General features: G+C 35.8%; 1 protein-coding gene across 35 annotated transcripts in view; it reads left to right on the top strand.

Annotated features, from left to right (window-relative positions):
- The window catches only part of KCNMA1 (potassium calcium-activated channel subfamily M alpha 1), a 480013-nt gene that overhangs the window by 390941 nt on the left and 73536 nt on the right, over positions 1 to 15536 (top strand). For 7 of the 35 annotated variants that reach the window (XM_065068525.1, XM_065068524.1, XM_065068523.1 and 4 more), the window contains one exon: positions 13460 to 13753. The exons of the other annotated variants lie outside the window; for them this stretch is intronic. In XM_065068525.1, coding sequence (XP_064924597.1) covers positions 13460 to 13753 — 294 coding nt within the window. The remainder of the gene's footprint in view (positions 1 to 13459; positions 13754 to 15536) is intronic. 35 annotated transcript variants of the gene reach the window in all.

The following is a 15536-nucleotide window of genomic DNA, read 5'->3' as shown; positions in this document are numbered from 1 at the left end:
ATTCACCTAGCTGATATAGTTTCATCATCTAATAGAACTAAGATTCTTCTAGCAAAGACTGAAAACAATTAGAAGTTTTGAGCCTAATGTAAAGATGATATTTAGTCTTGTTCCATGAGGAGGGCCACAAAAACGATCAGAGGGATGGAACACCTCTCCTCTGAAGAAAGACTGAGAGGACTGGGGTTGTTCAGCCTGGAGAAGAGAAGACTCCAGGGAGATCCTATTACAGCCTTTCAGTACTTATAGGGGGGCTCATAAGAAAGATGAGAACAAACATTTTAGCAGGTCCTGTTGCGATAGGACAAGGGGTAATGGTTTTAAACTAGACGAGGGGAGATTCAACCTAGACATGAGGAAGAAATTTTTTACAATGAGGGTGGTAAAATACTGGAACAGGTTGGTAGATGTGGTAGAGGTGGTAGATGCCCCATCCCTGGAAACATGCAAGACCAGGCTCGATGGGGCTCTAAGCAACCTTATCTAGTTGAAGATGTCCTTGCCCATTGCAGGGGAGTGGGCTAGATGAGATTTGAAGGACCCTTCCAACCCAAACTGTTTTATGCGTAACATGAGGTAAAATCTACAGTCACAAACTGATAGCATGTTTCATTAACAGACATTTGTCCAGTTACTTTTTAATTCATACTTTATCTCTATTAGAATTATTCTTGACTTAGCAAAACATGCAATGACTGTCAGGTTCTCTGTGATCATCAGTCACAAGATAGGTGGCAACAAACAGATGGTACAGTACGTATTTAGCATCGCAGGGTGGGAAAATTAATATAATTCACAGGATGAGGGAGCAGAAGGGTGAAAAGAAGTAAGATGCACCACTGGATAGAGCAGGTGTACTTCTCTGGATTGCACTACGTAATGTCCTTCGCACATATAGGGAAACATTTCCCAAATTTTCAAATGGCATGCTAATGTTTTTCACTAACAACAGAATTGGACTCATAGGCATTCTTACATCTTGCCTTGTCTTTGACTCGAAATACTGCTTTTTTACTTGGTTCTGAACAAAGTCAATATGTTTTGCAGTGTCAAGGTAAGCAACAAAATAGCAAAATACATTTTATTAATTCTTGCACACTAAGAGCTGCTTTTGATATTCCACAGAAAAATATCTGTCTTATTGTGTGAGGTTGCACATATTCAGAGTAGGACTCAAATTAAATTTTAATTGTTGCTAAATTATATTTTGTGTAACTTGAGACATGAAAATGTAATTTTATTTCATTTTATGTACAAAAAATCTGCTGAGAACTAAATCAGTTTTCATTTGGTAAAGATCTGAATTTTTCCACAGTTCTTAAAATCTGGATTTTTTGCACCGAGAGCTTATGTTCCATAGAAAATTGTCCAAGGAAAAATGAATATATATATATATTTATAAAGCATTTCATTGTGTGTATTTTTATTGTTTCTAGTTGAGAGTCTCACTGCCCTAGGTAACAAGATATACATTGTTGATTTCTTCATTCAGACAAAAGAAGGAGATGAGAGATCAGTAGACTTAGGACAGGTGTTGGTCTCAGCACAGATTCTGTGGTGTTAATCATCATGCAAGGGTCTGCAGAGACTGGAATCAGTAATACAATATTAGTTTTATACATGGAGTCCAAATTATAGTCATCTTACACTTTGGAGAGTTGTATGACTCAGCAAAAGCCCTTGGTTATGTTTGGAAGATAAGTAAATGAAAACACAATTTGCAGTGACAGGGAAGATTCAAGCCAAGAATCTGTGATCATGCAGTCTAGACTTGTCTGATATTACATTAACCTGAAATTCTGCAAGAGCAGGAACTGGCATTCTTTTAACCCATTGACACCAGATCCTTCTGTGTGTTGATTTATGTAGTATGAATTCCATCTGTGCACTTCAATATGCCATTTTTATATAATTCTGCAATTTTTAGAACCCCCTATACCTAAATTTGCCTGTTTTCAGGCATGGAATTGTTTTGATTTTGCTTCAGATCTCCCCTGTGATCACCACCAGATGTTCTTTTTTTGTTACAGCATAGTCTGTGGAACTTTCATTTTCTTCCTTTATTTTCTGAATAATTCCTGAAAATACTATCTCCTACTTGAATGAAAATTCATATTCTGGTTTTGGATTTTGGATTTCTAGTGTTATCATGTCTAGTAGCTGATCAAGCTTTAATGGTCTTTTTGATTGGCTGATTGAATCTCTGAATGCTGCAGCACATTCATCTACAGTTTTACTGGGATTTCTCCTGCTAACTAGATAGATAGGCTCTCATTTTGCACCTCAAATAGTAGCTTGAGGGAATGAAAGAATTGTATCTTTAGGCTTATATATTCAGCCTCAATACTCAAGCCCCACATACTCCTGAGGAAATATCCTGAAGTTGTCCCTTGGGTCCCACATATTTCCTCGGTAGTATCCTTGAGTTCTGCCTATGAGGAATATAGAATATGCATTGATTTTAGTCTGCCTTTAGCATATGAGTCTTTTGTCTGCCCTCTTCTTTCTCCTCAAGCAGGACAAAATACAATCCTCAGAGGTACAGCTCCAAGCAATTTGCTTTTGGAAGATGCCTTACTTGACAGCTGTCAGTGTCTCCTGAGCACTGGATTTTTGGATGCTTTCAGTATCTGACTCTCAAAACATCTGGCAGCAACACTGTTTCCAAATATATTGACATCCTGTGGCATTTGTGGTTGATATAGTTACTTTCAGGGTGGTAACTGACCCATGAATCTTATGAAATCTTATTTATCCATTTTCTCCTTGTTGGAGGGAGTTCCTAATCGTCCAGGTGATTGTGGACTTTATTTTGAAATTGGTGTGATACTTATAACAGAAATACTGGTAGTTCAGTGGTTTCCTGCAGATTTTTTTTTCTTTATCAGTCTTCTTTCCTCCTTATAATGCTACCTGTTTTTAAGTGAACATCATTTTTATTTAATTTTATGTTTACAGCCTATAAGTGATTTCCATGGTGTAACACTGAGCACACCAAGCATTCTGCAAGACATAGCTAAGCAACACAAGCGACTAATTGGACACTTTGACAATCCTCTCTTAAAAATTCTCCATTGCCTTCTTTTCTCTTGTTTCAGTGCATTGTGTACTAACAGTGAGGGTGCTGCTCTTAGGCTGCCTTCACTCTCTCTGCTAATGTCCATATTCTCATCAGGGCTTGGTTAATGAAAACAGAAATATGTAGCACAATGCAATTCCCTTTGATGAAGTTTTCTTTCTAAAGCTGTTCCTTGTCACGGGTTGTGATCTCTTTGCATGATCTGCCTATTCCTTGCTGTGAACTCTGCAAGCTTGACACCTCTGTGTAGCCTTAGTAACAAAGTGAAAAATAAAAGGGCAAAACATATTTAATTTAATTTTTAAAGCTGACTATCAGTTTTGTTTGGTAGATTCAGTATTATTTGCTTTCTTTCTCAGTTTTCAGTATACTGCATACTTTTATACCGTTGTAGTTCATCTTATGTGAAGTGAATGTGAGATAGCATGCATTTCCCTCTTACAATAATTCTGAATAGTTCAACTCTAACTTCTGCATGTATATCAGTGTTATCAGTGCAGTATTTTTGAGTATTATAGAAATTATCAGATGAAATTTATAACAGTATTTTTTTTGCTTTGTTGTTTTTTATAGAGGTATATTAATTGTATTTAGGTCGTATCTAAAAAAATACAATCCTTGCTAAAGACATCCGTCCTTTTGAGTACTCTCTTTGTCAGAGATCAAAACACTGTTGTAAGTAACATTGTTATTAGTTATCACCACTGGATTTCTTAGCTTATGCATTATTTTTTACCCTTATGAAACTGCCAGCCCTTGCTTCTCCATAGCAAATTATTTCAGCCAGGCTCTACTGTATGCTTTGGCAGAGATGTGAGTTAATTATTTTGCAGGTCCTTTTGCAGATACAGTCAGAGGTAGACATATTTCCATTTATTATTATTATTATTATTATTATTATTATTAGTAGTAGTATTAGTATTGCATTGGTTTACTTCCTTTGTTTTGCCATTGTTTACTTAGAAAGTATGTGCTATACTTCCCTAATTTTCTATAGCAAGGAATTATAGTCCATCTCTATTCTTGCAATCAGTATTTTGCTATTATTTTGTAGATTTAATCTTATTTATATCTTGGTTGTTTCTTATAGTGATATATTTACCATGTGATATTGTTTTTTTAGATACCTTTGTTCAGAGAAAAACAGAGCTTTACAAGAATGGAGTATTTTATAGAACTCATTAAAATAGGGAACACTAGAAAACATACTGATCTCTTATTGTCATGAATTGTATTTAACTGTTTATCTGTAAGTGATAAAACCAGTATATGTTATAAGAGGCTTTTAAATGCAACAGATTCAATCTATTTGATTAATTTGGATGTTTATCCTGTGACTTACAGCACTTTGTGTAAGAGAATTGGTTTGTCAACAATTAACATTCCCTGCTTTTATGAAAGCTGTACTTCATGTAATAGAGTCTTATTGAACTGCAAACAATGTGCTAAAAATCTTCTGGCAATAACATTTCTATGTATAAGAGCAGCTGGGAAATACTGTTCTATGCTTACACGTAGATTTGAAGATAGAAAAACAGCACTGGGCTTGAAACTCCATGTAACCAGCAGGTGGTGGTGCTGGCTTAGTAATAAGTAGTGACTGAAAAGTCTCCAAGAACTCTTACGTTTTGCTTTTGTGGGAAACGATTTTATTCAAAAAACTCCACTAATATTTCAGATGGCTCGTTTTAATTGTATACAAGTGTTTCTGAATATAGGTATATACAGTGTAAACACTTGTATGTAAAACCAGCATATATGTAAACATGCTCAACATTTTATACTTATTTCATATATGAAAATGATATCATGACCTCACAGGTAACAGTTGTGTGAAGACCTCCATCCCAGAGGAGTATTGTAGCTGATCCTGAAAAAGTAGTGGGATCACTGAGTCTAGTCCTATTAACATTTAATAAATGGAAGTTTTTCCACTGATGTGGATGAAAGCCAGGTAAGACTGATGATGAGAAAGACAGAGTTAAATGTCAAGATTTCAATTCTTCTTGTTCAGAGACACAGACACTTCTACACCCTTTTGTACAAGGGTAAACAAGAGCCAAAAAGGGAAAAGAAATTCAATGGTAGCAAAGTTTAAAAAGTTAAAATATATATAAAAAAGCAATTTATTGGTGGCACAAAAGCAAACAAGCAAACAAAGAAAACCCCAAACAACAACCCTAAGCAATGCCTTCTAAATTGTGTGTTTAAGAAAGAAGACAACTTACTGAGAAGCAGAGAGAGAACTGAAAAAAGGAAAATCTGAAAGTTAAGAATAAAGTCCCCTAGATTTAGAAGATGTTTATGAAAATCTCTATTCAGCAATGCTGTACTGCCAGGGAAATGGGCAAAGGGGCCTAATACATCTTCTTCAGGAAATGTGTTAATGAAAGCACCATCACAAATTTATTTTTTAATTTGTCGTGAGCAGGGTAGAGAAAAGCTTACTTCAGTTTAAAATTTCAGGATATGCAGATTGGAATTACATTGGAAATGTGTATTTTAAATATGTTAAGATAAATTGGCACTTTGAACTGGAAAAAAAATAGTAGTAATGCTAATGAGATTTCTGCAAGATGAAATCTGCATTTCCCAGTGTTCTTAGGAAGGAAACAGTTGCAACAAGACGTAGCTGAAATTTGTGGAGTCCTGCTCCAAAGAAGTCAGCATATAACTATCCCTTTCTAATCCCAAGGAGCAGAGCAATTGCTAAGGACTTCTGTGCTTCCTTTTTCCTTAGTTATTTCTAGACATTGTATATTTTCCCAGTGAATTTAATGGCGCTGAGTGAGTGCAAACAGCAAGCTGTTCATATGCAGAATGTTGAGTGGCCTTTCATTTTTTTTTTTTTTTTTTTTAAATAGGAGCTTATTTTTTGTCCACATAGAGAAATTCACTGGTTTTAGCAGTGACTGATTGGAGTGTGAGTGTATTCAGTCACAAGGGGGGACACAAGGACAGATTTCTGTTACAGCTTGGCGGAACTATATAACTATAGTCTACCCTTGCTAGTGCTGCAACTACTTGATCTGTGTCCCTTAGAGTTGGTGTCAAAATCCTCTCTGAGGCAACTGGACAAAGGACAATACACTTTGGGTTGCTGTGTATTGAGTCAAGGATAGTCTTTGCATATGCACTGAATTCAGAACTACGGTTGTAGAAATACTAAAATACTACAATTTGCTGAGTGATACTACTCTGAAAGAGTGATTATCAGCCACATTTTCAGGTAATTTGGTCACTTGAGTCTTACCTATTAGTAAAAAAGTCCATTAAAGGAGAGTTGACTGCAAGTGAGCAATCCAAGGCTGTGTAACAGGTCAGTGGTAGAACTAAATTCCCAGTTAAGAGAATCCCAGTCCTCTCTTTGCAGCCATGGGATCATCAGGTAGTCTATTAAAAAGTTAACTTGTGGCTTTGAGCAATCTTTTTGTACTGTGCTTCTGCCAGACACAGCAGCTGGAGCTCTAAAATTGGAGTTTGTAGCTGTGTGTGACGCAGTAGGACACACAGGGTCTGAACAGCTCTTTTCTGACACAGAGGGCTAACACTTTGCTGTTGCTCCTCCTTCAAGTTCAGATAGCAGAACAGCTTGTCATAATGAACTAACAGAATTTAATGTTTAACTCAGAGAATATTTACAGTCGCCATACCCCATGACAGACTTTTCCATATTCTCCAAAGTGCGCTCTCAAAAGATGAAGTCAATTCCCTTCACTTTGATGTTTGTCTAGTGAGCAGATCCCCATGAACACAGACCATGTTCTAAGTTCTACTATTTAGACACATGTCCCTTTGTTCATGCTTTTTCAAAATAAAATTAATTTTACCCAAATAATAGTCTATGGGTGCAACATGTAGAACAGTCAATTGGACAATTAAATGGACAGGGAAAAACAAGTACACTGATGCTTTCTTTTTAACTTTTCATTTGACAGTTTTCCAATAACAATATGATTACTTGAATAAACAATTACAGAGAGAATCATAAATTGAAAAGGCAATGGAGAATGAAGACTGAAAATCAAGAATAATGTGAGAGGGCATATTAAAATATGAATCAGAAATGTTGTTCAAGGTTTAATGGGCATATGACTTAGTCTAAATATAAATTAGGATTTGACTAAGAATTAAATAAAGTAGCTTTTTCTACTGTGCACATTTGTCAGGGGAAAGGGAAGATGGTTGTAATGTACGAATAGTGTTACGTTGTGTGTAAATTTCTGTATAGGAATAAGAAACCGGTCCGTGAAATCTATATCTTTTCTTCTCTAAATTGCCCAAGCCAATTGTGAAATGCTGTGTATATGGGACAGGCTTTCTTCCCGCCCCATTTTATCAACTTGCTCCCTGAAGCATGAGATATGAACAGCTCCTGATCTGAAGTCCACCAAAGTCAATGTTAAGTATTTTGTCTGACTTCAATGCTCTATAGATCAGCCACAATTTGAATAGGCCTTAAAGCCCTCTTTTCTTGCTGAAGTTGTAGTAATAAAGAAATGATAGCAACTGGTATCTCTGGAAAGTATTTATAAAAATTATGCTCTTGAATTAAACCGGAGGTACAAAGGAAAAAAAAAAAAGTCAAAGTTCTACAGTAACCTTAGGGGGTTGATCTAGCCCTAAAAATAAATTGAAGTAGTGTAAAACCACAGCCTGGACTTTTTTCACAGAAAGATTCAAGTTAAAATTTTGCTGGGTTCCCAACACCTTTTCAGTCTATCTTTCATTCTATATACAAGTGTAACCCTAAAAGCTCAGGAACTTGAAGTTTATCTTGGTTTCACAGAATATCAGAGCAGCCGTCTAGAATACATAACAGGCTCCAGCCTAGAAACATTTCACATTTTCTATTAACTTTTTACAGCATTCAGGGAAAAGCAAAGGTGAGAAATATATCTGTAGCTGAGTCTCAGTCCTGCATGTGTGAGAAGAATTAAGACTGAAAGACTGTATATGATTAATATAAAGATTAAGCATCGTATACTAATAGAAAAAAAATAGAGAAATATATTTGTCATTCAATTTTGTGTGCCTTTAGCAAAAAGGTACAAGCTTGGGAGAAAAAGAGGAAAAAAAAAGAAAAAAAGATGTTTCTAGGGCTAAACTGTTTCAAAGACAATGTCTCATGTAAGCACTATTCAGTATTTGTAAAATGTTCTGGGATGATGCATTCTTGACATTCTCGGATCTTCATGTTTTCTATCTGCTTCAGATCACACACTCTGCAACTAAAAGCCAGTGAGCCTCACCTGCTTTTCTAATGGTACTAGTATGTAGAGGTACACAACGTATCTGTTTCTCTTTGTATTAAAAAAAGCAATGAAATGCATTTCCCTGAGTTTGTAATGCACATAGAAACCAAAACAGCAATTCTGTTTCATTTGAATTACTATTTCAGACACCAAGCACACTGCTCTGATGTTTCTAAAATTAGTATTCTTGTATTTTATCAAGCACCATTGCATTGTAGTTTCTAGTCAATGATTTCATTACATCTGCTACCACCAAAAAATCAGGTAATAATTATAAATTTGTAAAATAAATGGTTCATCGGCATAAATGATTTTTTAAATAATATTTTTTCCCAACAAAGAACAATTGTTCTGATTAAGCCATATTTCCATACTATGCTAAATTCCAACCCCAACTGATTTGGCACATTTTCTTTTCTGAAACTACCTTTGATAAGAAATGCATTACAAACTCATCAGTTTAGCTTCCTGTTAACAAAGAGACAGCAGCCGTCTGGATTATTCTAGATCCGCAGTGAAACTGCCACACTATGTATACTCAAAGTAAAGCTGTGCAAGTTTGACAAGGGGCAGATGAATCCAGGAGTTATTGTGCAGGGGTTTAAGTCTATGCGGCAGCTGACGGTTGAAATAATCATCTATACATCGCTCTGAGCTAGCTGGGGAAAGGTTGAAGCTGTATATTTTCAAGATATCTAGCCTAATGGTTAATCTGTTGTCTTGTACAGGGGGTGCTGGGTGGAATCACAGCAATAGCTGACAGTTTGGAGGAATTGCTGTGGGTATTTTCAGTTGCCTGATTCACAAAGTGGTAGGTAGCACAGTCTAAACAGGCTTGTCGTTGAAAGAGGGGAGTCATGTTTACTCGTTCCCATCAAAAGAACTCCGGTAGCCAAAAGCTCAATCAACAAATTGATTATTTGCATTTAGTAATACAGAGCTGCAGCTTGTCCTCACCCACCACATGAAATCTGAGCTTTATGGAAGACATGCCAGATTGCAGAATGGTGGTTGCTCCTTTGGAAGTCAGCTGGGAAGATGCTTAGGAGAAAGACAACAGTTAAGTCGAAGGGAGAAATAAAATATGTTTTCAAACCAAGGTAGTTTAACTGTTAAAAATGGGCTCTGTACTTCTAGTGCTGGATCTGGCATATCTGCACAGTGACATGGCATTACTCACTACAGAGATTAAGGGGGTGCAGTATGAATTAGATTGAAACAAAAATGAAGTATCTGCAAGTGACAGCTCTGGCTGATGGCTGACTATGAAGGAAAACACTGTGCTAGTGTCTGGTGAAAAACAGTGCTGAAAGCCTAGCAGCTGATAGAGATGGGGGAGGAAAGGAGCAGTGGGTATCGGTGGTGGTTGTTTAGAATGGCTGGGTTTGGTCAGGATATTTTTTCTCCTTTAAAACACATTTTCATCTTCCCTTCCAGGCAAATCATGCTGAAGCCAGTTTCAGCCATTTTGTTGAAAGCACTGTACTGGTATTCTGCCTTGTTACATTTAAATTAAAGCTCAGCCTAGTTTTAAGTTATGGCAAGTGTATGCTCACAAATAATAAATAGAGATTGCCATAGGCATTCGATTAACTACATTGGTTGTTTTAAAAATGTTCAGGGAGTTGCAGATTGCATTTCAAATTATCTTCATTATAATAAATAAAATGTATAGAAATAGAAACAGGCATGATTCCCTAATGCAGTCTGTAGGCAAGTGTATATTCACTGAGCTTGAAAGAGAGTTCTTGAGCGTGGGGGGAAGGAATAGGAATGTATGCAGATTCAAAATACCTTTACATAAATTGTAGTAATATCTTCACATTTTATAGGCATTATTTTTTATCTGTCTAATTTTGACAGGTTTCTTGGCTAAGTTCTGTACAGTATTTACCCAAAGCAGGTAGTGTTCACCCAGGGTTCAATTAGGAAATACTACAGAAAATATGGAGTTTCTTATTAATACTCCATTCTTACCCACTTTCTTATTGTTTGCTTTTCTCAAAAAGCTATTCAAAATTTACTCTCAAAATGACCAGCAAGTATCTCTGGTCTTAGTTAACAATAGTAATGCCTTATGGATACACGACAAGTGTTTTATACAGTTCTAATGAGCCAGGCATATGTCATATTAGATAAAGAGAAATTAACTATGACTTGAAAATAGTTCTCTTTCAGTAAACTGGCTGGTGCTAAACTCATCACATACTTGGAAGAGAACACTTGTGGATTTGGAAGTTGTGGTTTAACATTGCACAGTGGTACAACAAATTACCCCAATCTAGTCAGTTCGATTGCCAGATCTAGTGATGCAGTGGCGATATGTAAGGTTGTATTTAGTTCCATATAATTAGCAGCAATCTTTGTTTCCTAAGTACGTTTTCTCTGAAAATTAGCCCACATAGTGGTGCAAGGACCCAATCAGATTTCTAAGAAATTATTAATAAGAAAAAATTGCATTTGCTCAACAATAGGATGCTATGAAAAATGTGGTTTAGGTTCTGAACATTATAGTATGTATCTGCACCTAGTGCAGTATGTATCTCACCTAGTGGTACAGTACTGCTTAATCTGAAAGCATAGTAATATCTTGAGTTCAGAACTGCACCTCTGTGCTTGCACTTGTAATTCCACATGTATCCTGAGATGCTTGTATTTGTGGCACAGTCTGCATGTACAACTTGACAGGCTGTTTAGACTACAAATAACCAGTTTTACTCTTCTAGGGTAAAAAATAAATAATTGTATTAGAGAAACGGAGAAAGAGGTAATTATCTCTACCAAAGATATGTTATTCAGATATTATACTGTACTCTTCTCAATATTGAGTAAAAAGACACGAGCCATAAACTGTTGGAATCAGAAAGAAACTTGTCATATGAACAAGTTATTCCATACTTCTCCACAGTGGAGCTTCTTCCATTTTCATCTGAAGCAGCTAAGCTCTTGTCAGAAGTGGGAGGTCAGAAGTCATGGGATGAATATGTTAGTTAGAATTTTTAAATCTGGAATAATTTGACCAAAAAAAAAAAAAAAGCAACTCAGCCCCATTGCTTAATGTTTTTCTTTTCAGTGGTAGTACCATATCCACACTGTTGGAAATAAGGGAAAGTAGGATATATCTTAAGGAGCTCAGTCTGTACTCATGCTAAACAAGATCATGTGATGCTATTAAATATGATGCCAAGCTCAAGCTATTAAGCCATGCTGAAAGACAATGTATTTTAGTTCTGGCTCATGCTGTGCCACTGCAAGCACAAAATCTTGGGGAAGCTTGCTTATGTCTGCATGGAATATGCCAGAAGATATACACTGTTAGGGAAATTTAATGCTTAAGTCTGGTATCTGAAACCATCACTTATTCAACTCCAGAAGAGACTGTAAAAAGATTATGATGTTTCTTAAACAACTTGATTGGAGTGTGGATAAGCATTATTAATAGATTTTGTTCTTCTTCCATTGTATGTGAAGACATTTTAGTGCAGACATGTAGATTTATGAAGATTATTTCCAATATTACTCTCATTTAAAAATTGATGCATTTCAAAATGTTCAAATATATGCTTAACCAGTGACTTGTGTAGGGAGATAGGTCTCTGCATATATATTTTATCATCTGGAAATTGTTTCAGTGGAGGAATGTCAAAGATAGAAGTACAAGATTTGACAAAAACACGGTATCTCTGAGGTAAAATTGATGATTTTCAAGTAGTGTATCCAATATGATACACAGCATTTTTTGTGTCAGTTCTTCCTAATCAAAGATACATGCTATCTTCCAATGATTTAAAATATACATGAACTCTCATGAGTATGCATTTTTGTCATTATGCTTTAAATGTTACTACTATTAGCAAAGAACAAAATAACATTGTGGGTTAGACTCTACTGCTGTTCTTGCTGATTTTTCAATCCACCTCAGAGTAGTATCAAGCCATCAGTTCAGAGATCATTAAGTGGGAATGGATACTTGGTTGGCAGATAGTTGAACTTTGTTAAAAAGTACATTCAATTGACTCTAGTAACTGACATATCACCTTTTTTGTGTGAGAGACAGATTTTGTGCTTGAACAAAAATGGCAAGCTTGTGGGTGCTATATACTTATCTTTCTCATTACCAGATAGTGTTTCTAGCTGATAGTGAGCTAGACAAAAATACCAAAACGCATGCCAACCTCCTAAACCAATTTTGGGCTACTTTCTACTCAAAGTTCTCCCTGGAAACTTTAAGGCAATTGAAACATATGGAAATAATGCTGCAAGATTATCAGTCCATAAAGTACTCCCTACCTAACCTCCTCACCTCATAATGTATAACAGAATATAAGATCTCAGTGGCTCAGTAATATACCTTCTTTTCTATAATATACTCATTCAGAATGAAGCAAGCATTAGGAGAAGATCATTACTGCATATTTTTACCAGAAAAAGTATTGTTATTGTCTTTTACATAGGATTTCTTAGAGGTATTAATATGGGGGTTTTGTTTAATTAGCTTTGATGTATTAGAAATGAAAGCCTAAGGGTCACAATTTCAAGTTAAATCGGTACTTAGGAAATTAAATTTATTAGGTTTCTTCTCAGAGGTGCTATATATGACCTCTGAAATTTACAGTATTCAGCACTTCTGAATACCCAGCAACTTTTATGTAGGTTTCTAAACATCAGTTCAATTCCACAAGTATGCTTGCACAATTTTGAAGCGTTGACCTCACTTTTTTCTATTGTTCCTTATTTATTTTAATAGCAGCAGAATGCTGCACCTCCCCTGTCATTGTCAGTAGATTCAAAGAAATAAACATCTTCAACAGCTAGCAAATCTCAAAGCCTTTATCAACATGTGGGAAATAAGTGTTCCCTCAGACACACTTATCCTAGGATGGGATTATTGCTTAAACATGATAATATTGTGAAATAATCCTTTTATAAGTATTCTTTTATAAAAAGCCATTTTTAGAAAAAAACTTATAAAAACTGCAGGTATAAACATTTATTTCAGCTGTAGAAACTGATAGCTTAAGGTTTAAAGTCTGTAACTCCACATAATATCAAAATTGATTCATGCCTGTGGTTTGAAAGAATTTTACTACAAAGGCATTAATTTAAATTTTTTCTTGTTATTTAGAAGTAAAGAATGCAGCTAGATCAAGTTACCCAAAATGTTCATATCAGTTCAAGAATGCAACTACTAGTGCATTGGTTGGTGCCAAGTCCACTGAAGGAATCCTGGAACCTGTTCCACTTGTTAATAATCGTAAAGGGAGCCTCTTCCTACCCAACAACCCCTCGCTGCTGCACCTTAACTTACTGAGTTCTGTTGAACAAGGAAAACCTGCGTACTGTAGCTTGCAAAAGGCACACAGCTTGCCTGTAAAATACCACTACCACGCCCACAAGCCTGGGTTGAACCAAGATCTCCGTAGGTAGTCCCGTAGTTGGATGCATAAGGCAATAGAGATTGGTTTGTGCATGGTTTTGCAGTCTGTTTTCAATGTGACTATGACATTACTAATGCTCTGTTAAGTGCTTACAGATGTGGGTTTCTCCAGATGTGGTGATTAATAAGTTAATCAAGATAGCCAGTCAACTAATGTTTATGGGTGGTTTGTACTTTACCTTTCATATGGTTTACTTGCTCTGAAGCATTTATGTGCTAGGCAGAATGAGTTTACCAGGTATTCCAGTTCATGTGATGTTCAGTAACAGAGATGTTATTTCAAATTCCAGCTCTTTTCGGGGTCTGAGAAACAGTGTCTGTAAACTGTTCTGCTAGTGACCTGGGAGAGGCAGTGAAGGAGACAGATTTATTTAAAAAACAGTAACAAAATAACAAAGAAAAAAATTATGAACTTGTCCACTGTTTCTGAAAGACATTCCCTTTATTTTGCTTAAAAAATAAAATGAAGATAAAAGTCAAGTAATATGTTGTTACAGATGTTCAGCTCCACATTAAGGCTGTTAAAATTACCAGTACATCTTAAATCAATTCATGGAACATTGTCTGGAGGTTATGTCATTGAAATAATGAATCTTCTTTACTCAAGAATAGGCAAACATGTTAAAACATCAGTCTAACTTTAATTTAAACTCCAGCATAAAGTGGAGCATCTGAAGCCTCATTAGACTTGCCTGACATTTTTCTAGCACTAAGTCTTCGTGAACTGCAAAGCTGTTAGATTCTCTGACTATTAGACAAGTGAGCACTGGGTTGTTACAACAGTACAGTAAGTGTTATACTTAGGGATGTACAAACAAGCTCTTGAATATTATTAGCACCCAGAGGCTGGATTGAATTCTGATTCTATAAAATTCTGTGTCTGATTCTTGAACTTATTTGCAGTTTTCATGAGAACTGGTAAAGAAAGTCTGCATAATATAATATGACTGTATTTTAATACAAATCCTGTAGCATAAAGACATCAAAAACACTAAAAATGGGGACACATTCTCATAACAAAAGCACTAGGTCAAACATACAGTATCAGAGTTGAGTTCTCATATATCACAGTCCATTATTCAAATATGGTAGTCTTTCATAAGAGCAAGCAAATTTAAGACTCACTTTTAAATTAGGCAGACACAGGAACCATGAAACTAAAATGATATTTTATGGCTTTACTAAAACTTTTGTTAGATCTATTTCTTTAAATACACAGGAAATTGATAATAGTATCTGAAGGGTAATAATTAAATATGTTTTATATCCTTCTTACTATTAAGAAGCCACTTGTGAGTTATCATTGCAACACTTTTGGGAACTAAGCCATAGGTAATGGTGTCCATTATATGCCATTCACATATTTCAGCTCTGCAGATTCCCTTCCTCAAATCTTAAACTGCAGATGCCCTGTAAACTCTGCACGCAGATTTCATTGAAAAACAAAATCTTGTTTGGATGTGATATGATTAAGATAGATCACCTTTCATTGCTGCAATGAGAATAAATGGCCTCCTTGCTTAAGCAAGGCACTGCTTTAGCAACAAATGGAGCTCCCTCACAAGGCTTTGCTAAAAGGTATTAACTAGTGAGCCACATCAACCTTGGACTTTCCAGGCAACTGGTGACAGTAACATAGTTTGAATATGACAAGCACATATCAAGAGGGAACTTGCTGATTGTAGATGTAGTACCAACAACAACTGCAGACTGCTACAAATCTAGTTCTAGAAATGTTTTTTCTAGATGATTACTAGTAAGACTT

Source organism: Columba livia, chromosome 6, assembly GCF_036013475.1.
Source record: "Columba livia isolate bColLiv1 breed racing homer chromosome 6, bColLiv1.pat.W.v2, whole genome shotgun sequence".
Classification (NCBI taxonomy): Eukaryota; Metazoa; Chordata; class Aves; order Columbiformes; family Columbidae; genus Columba; species Columba livia.
This window is presented reverse-complemented; position numbering and strand designations above follow the sequence as displayed.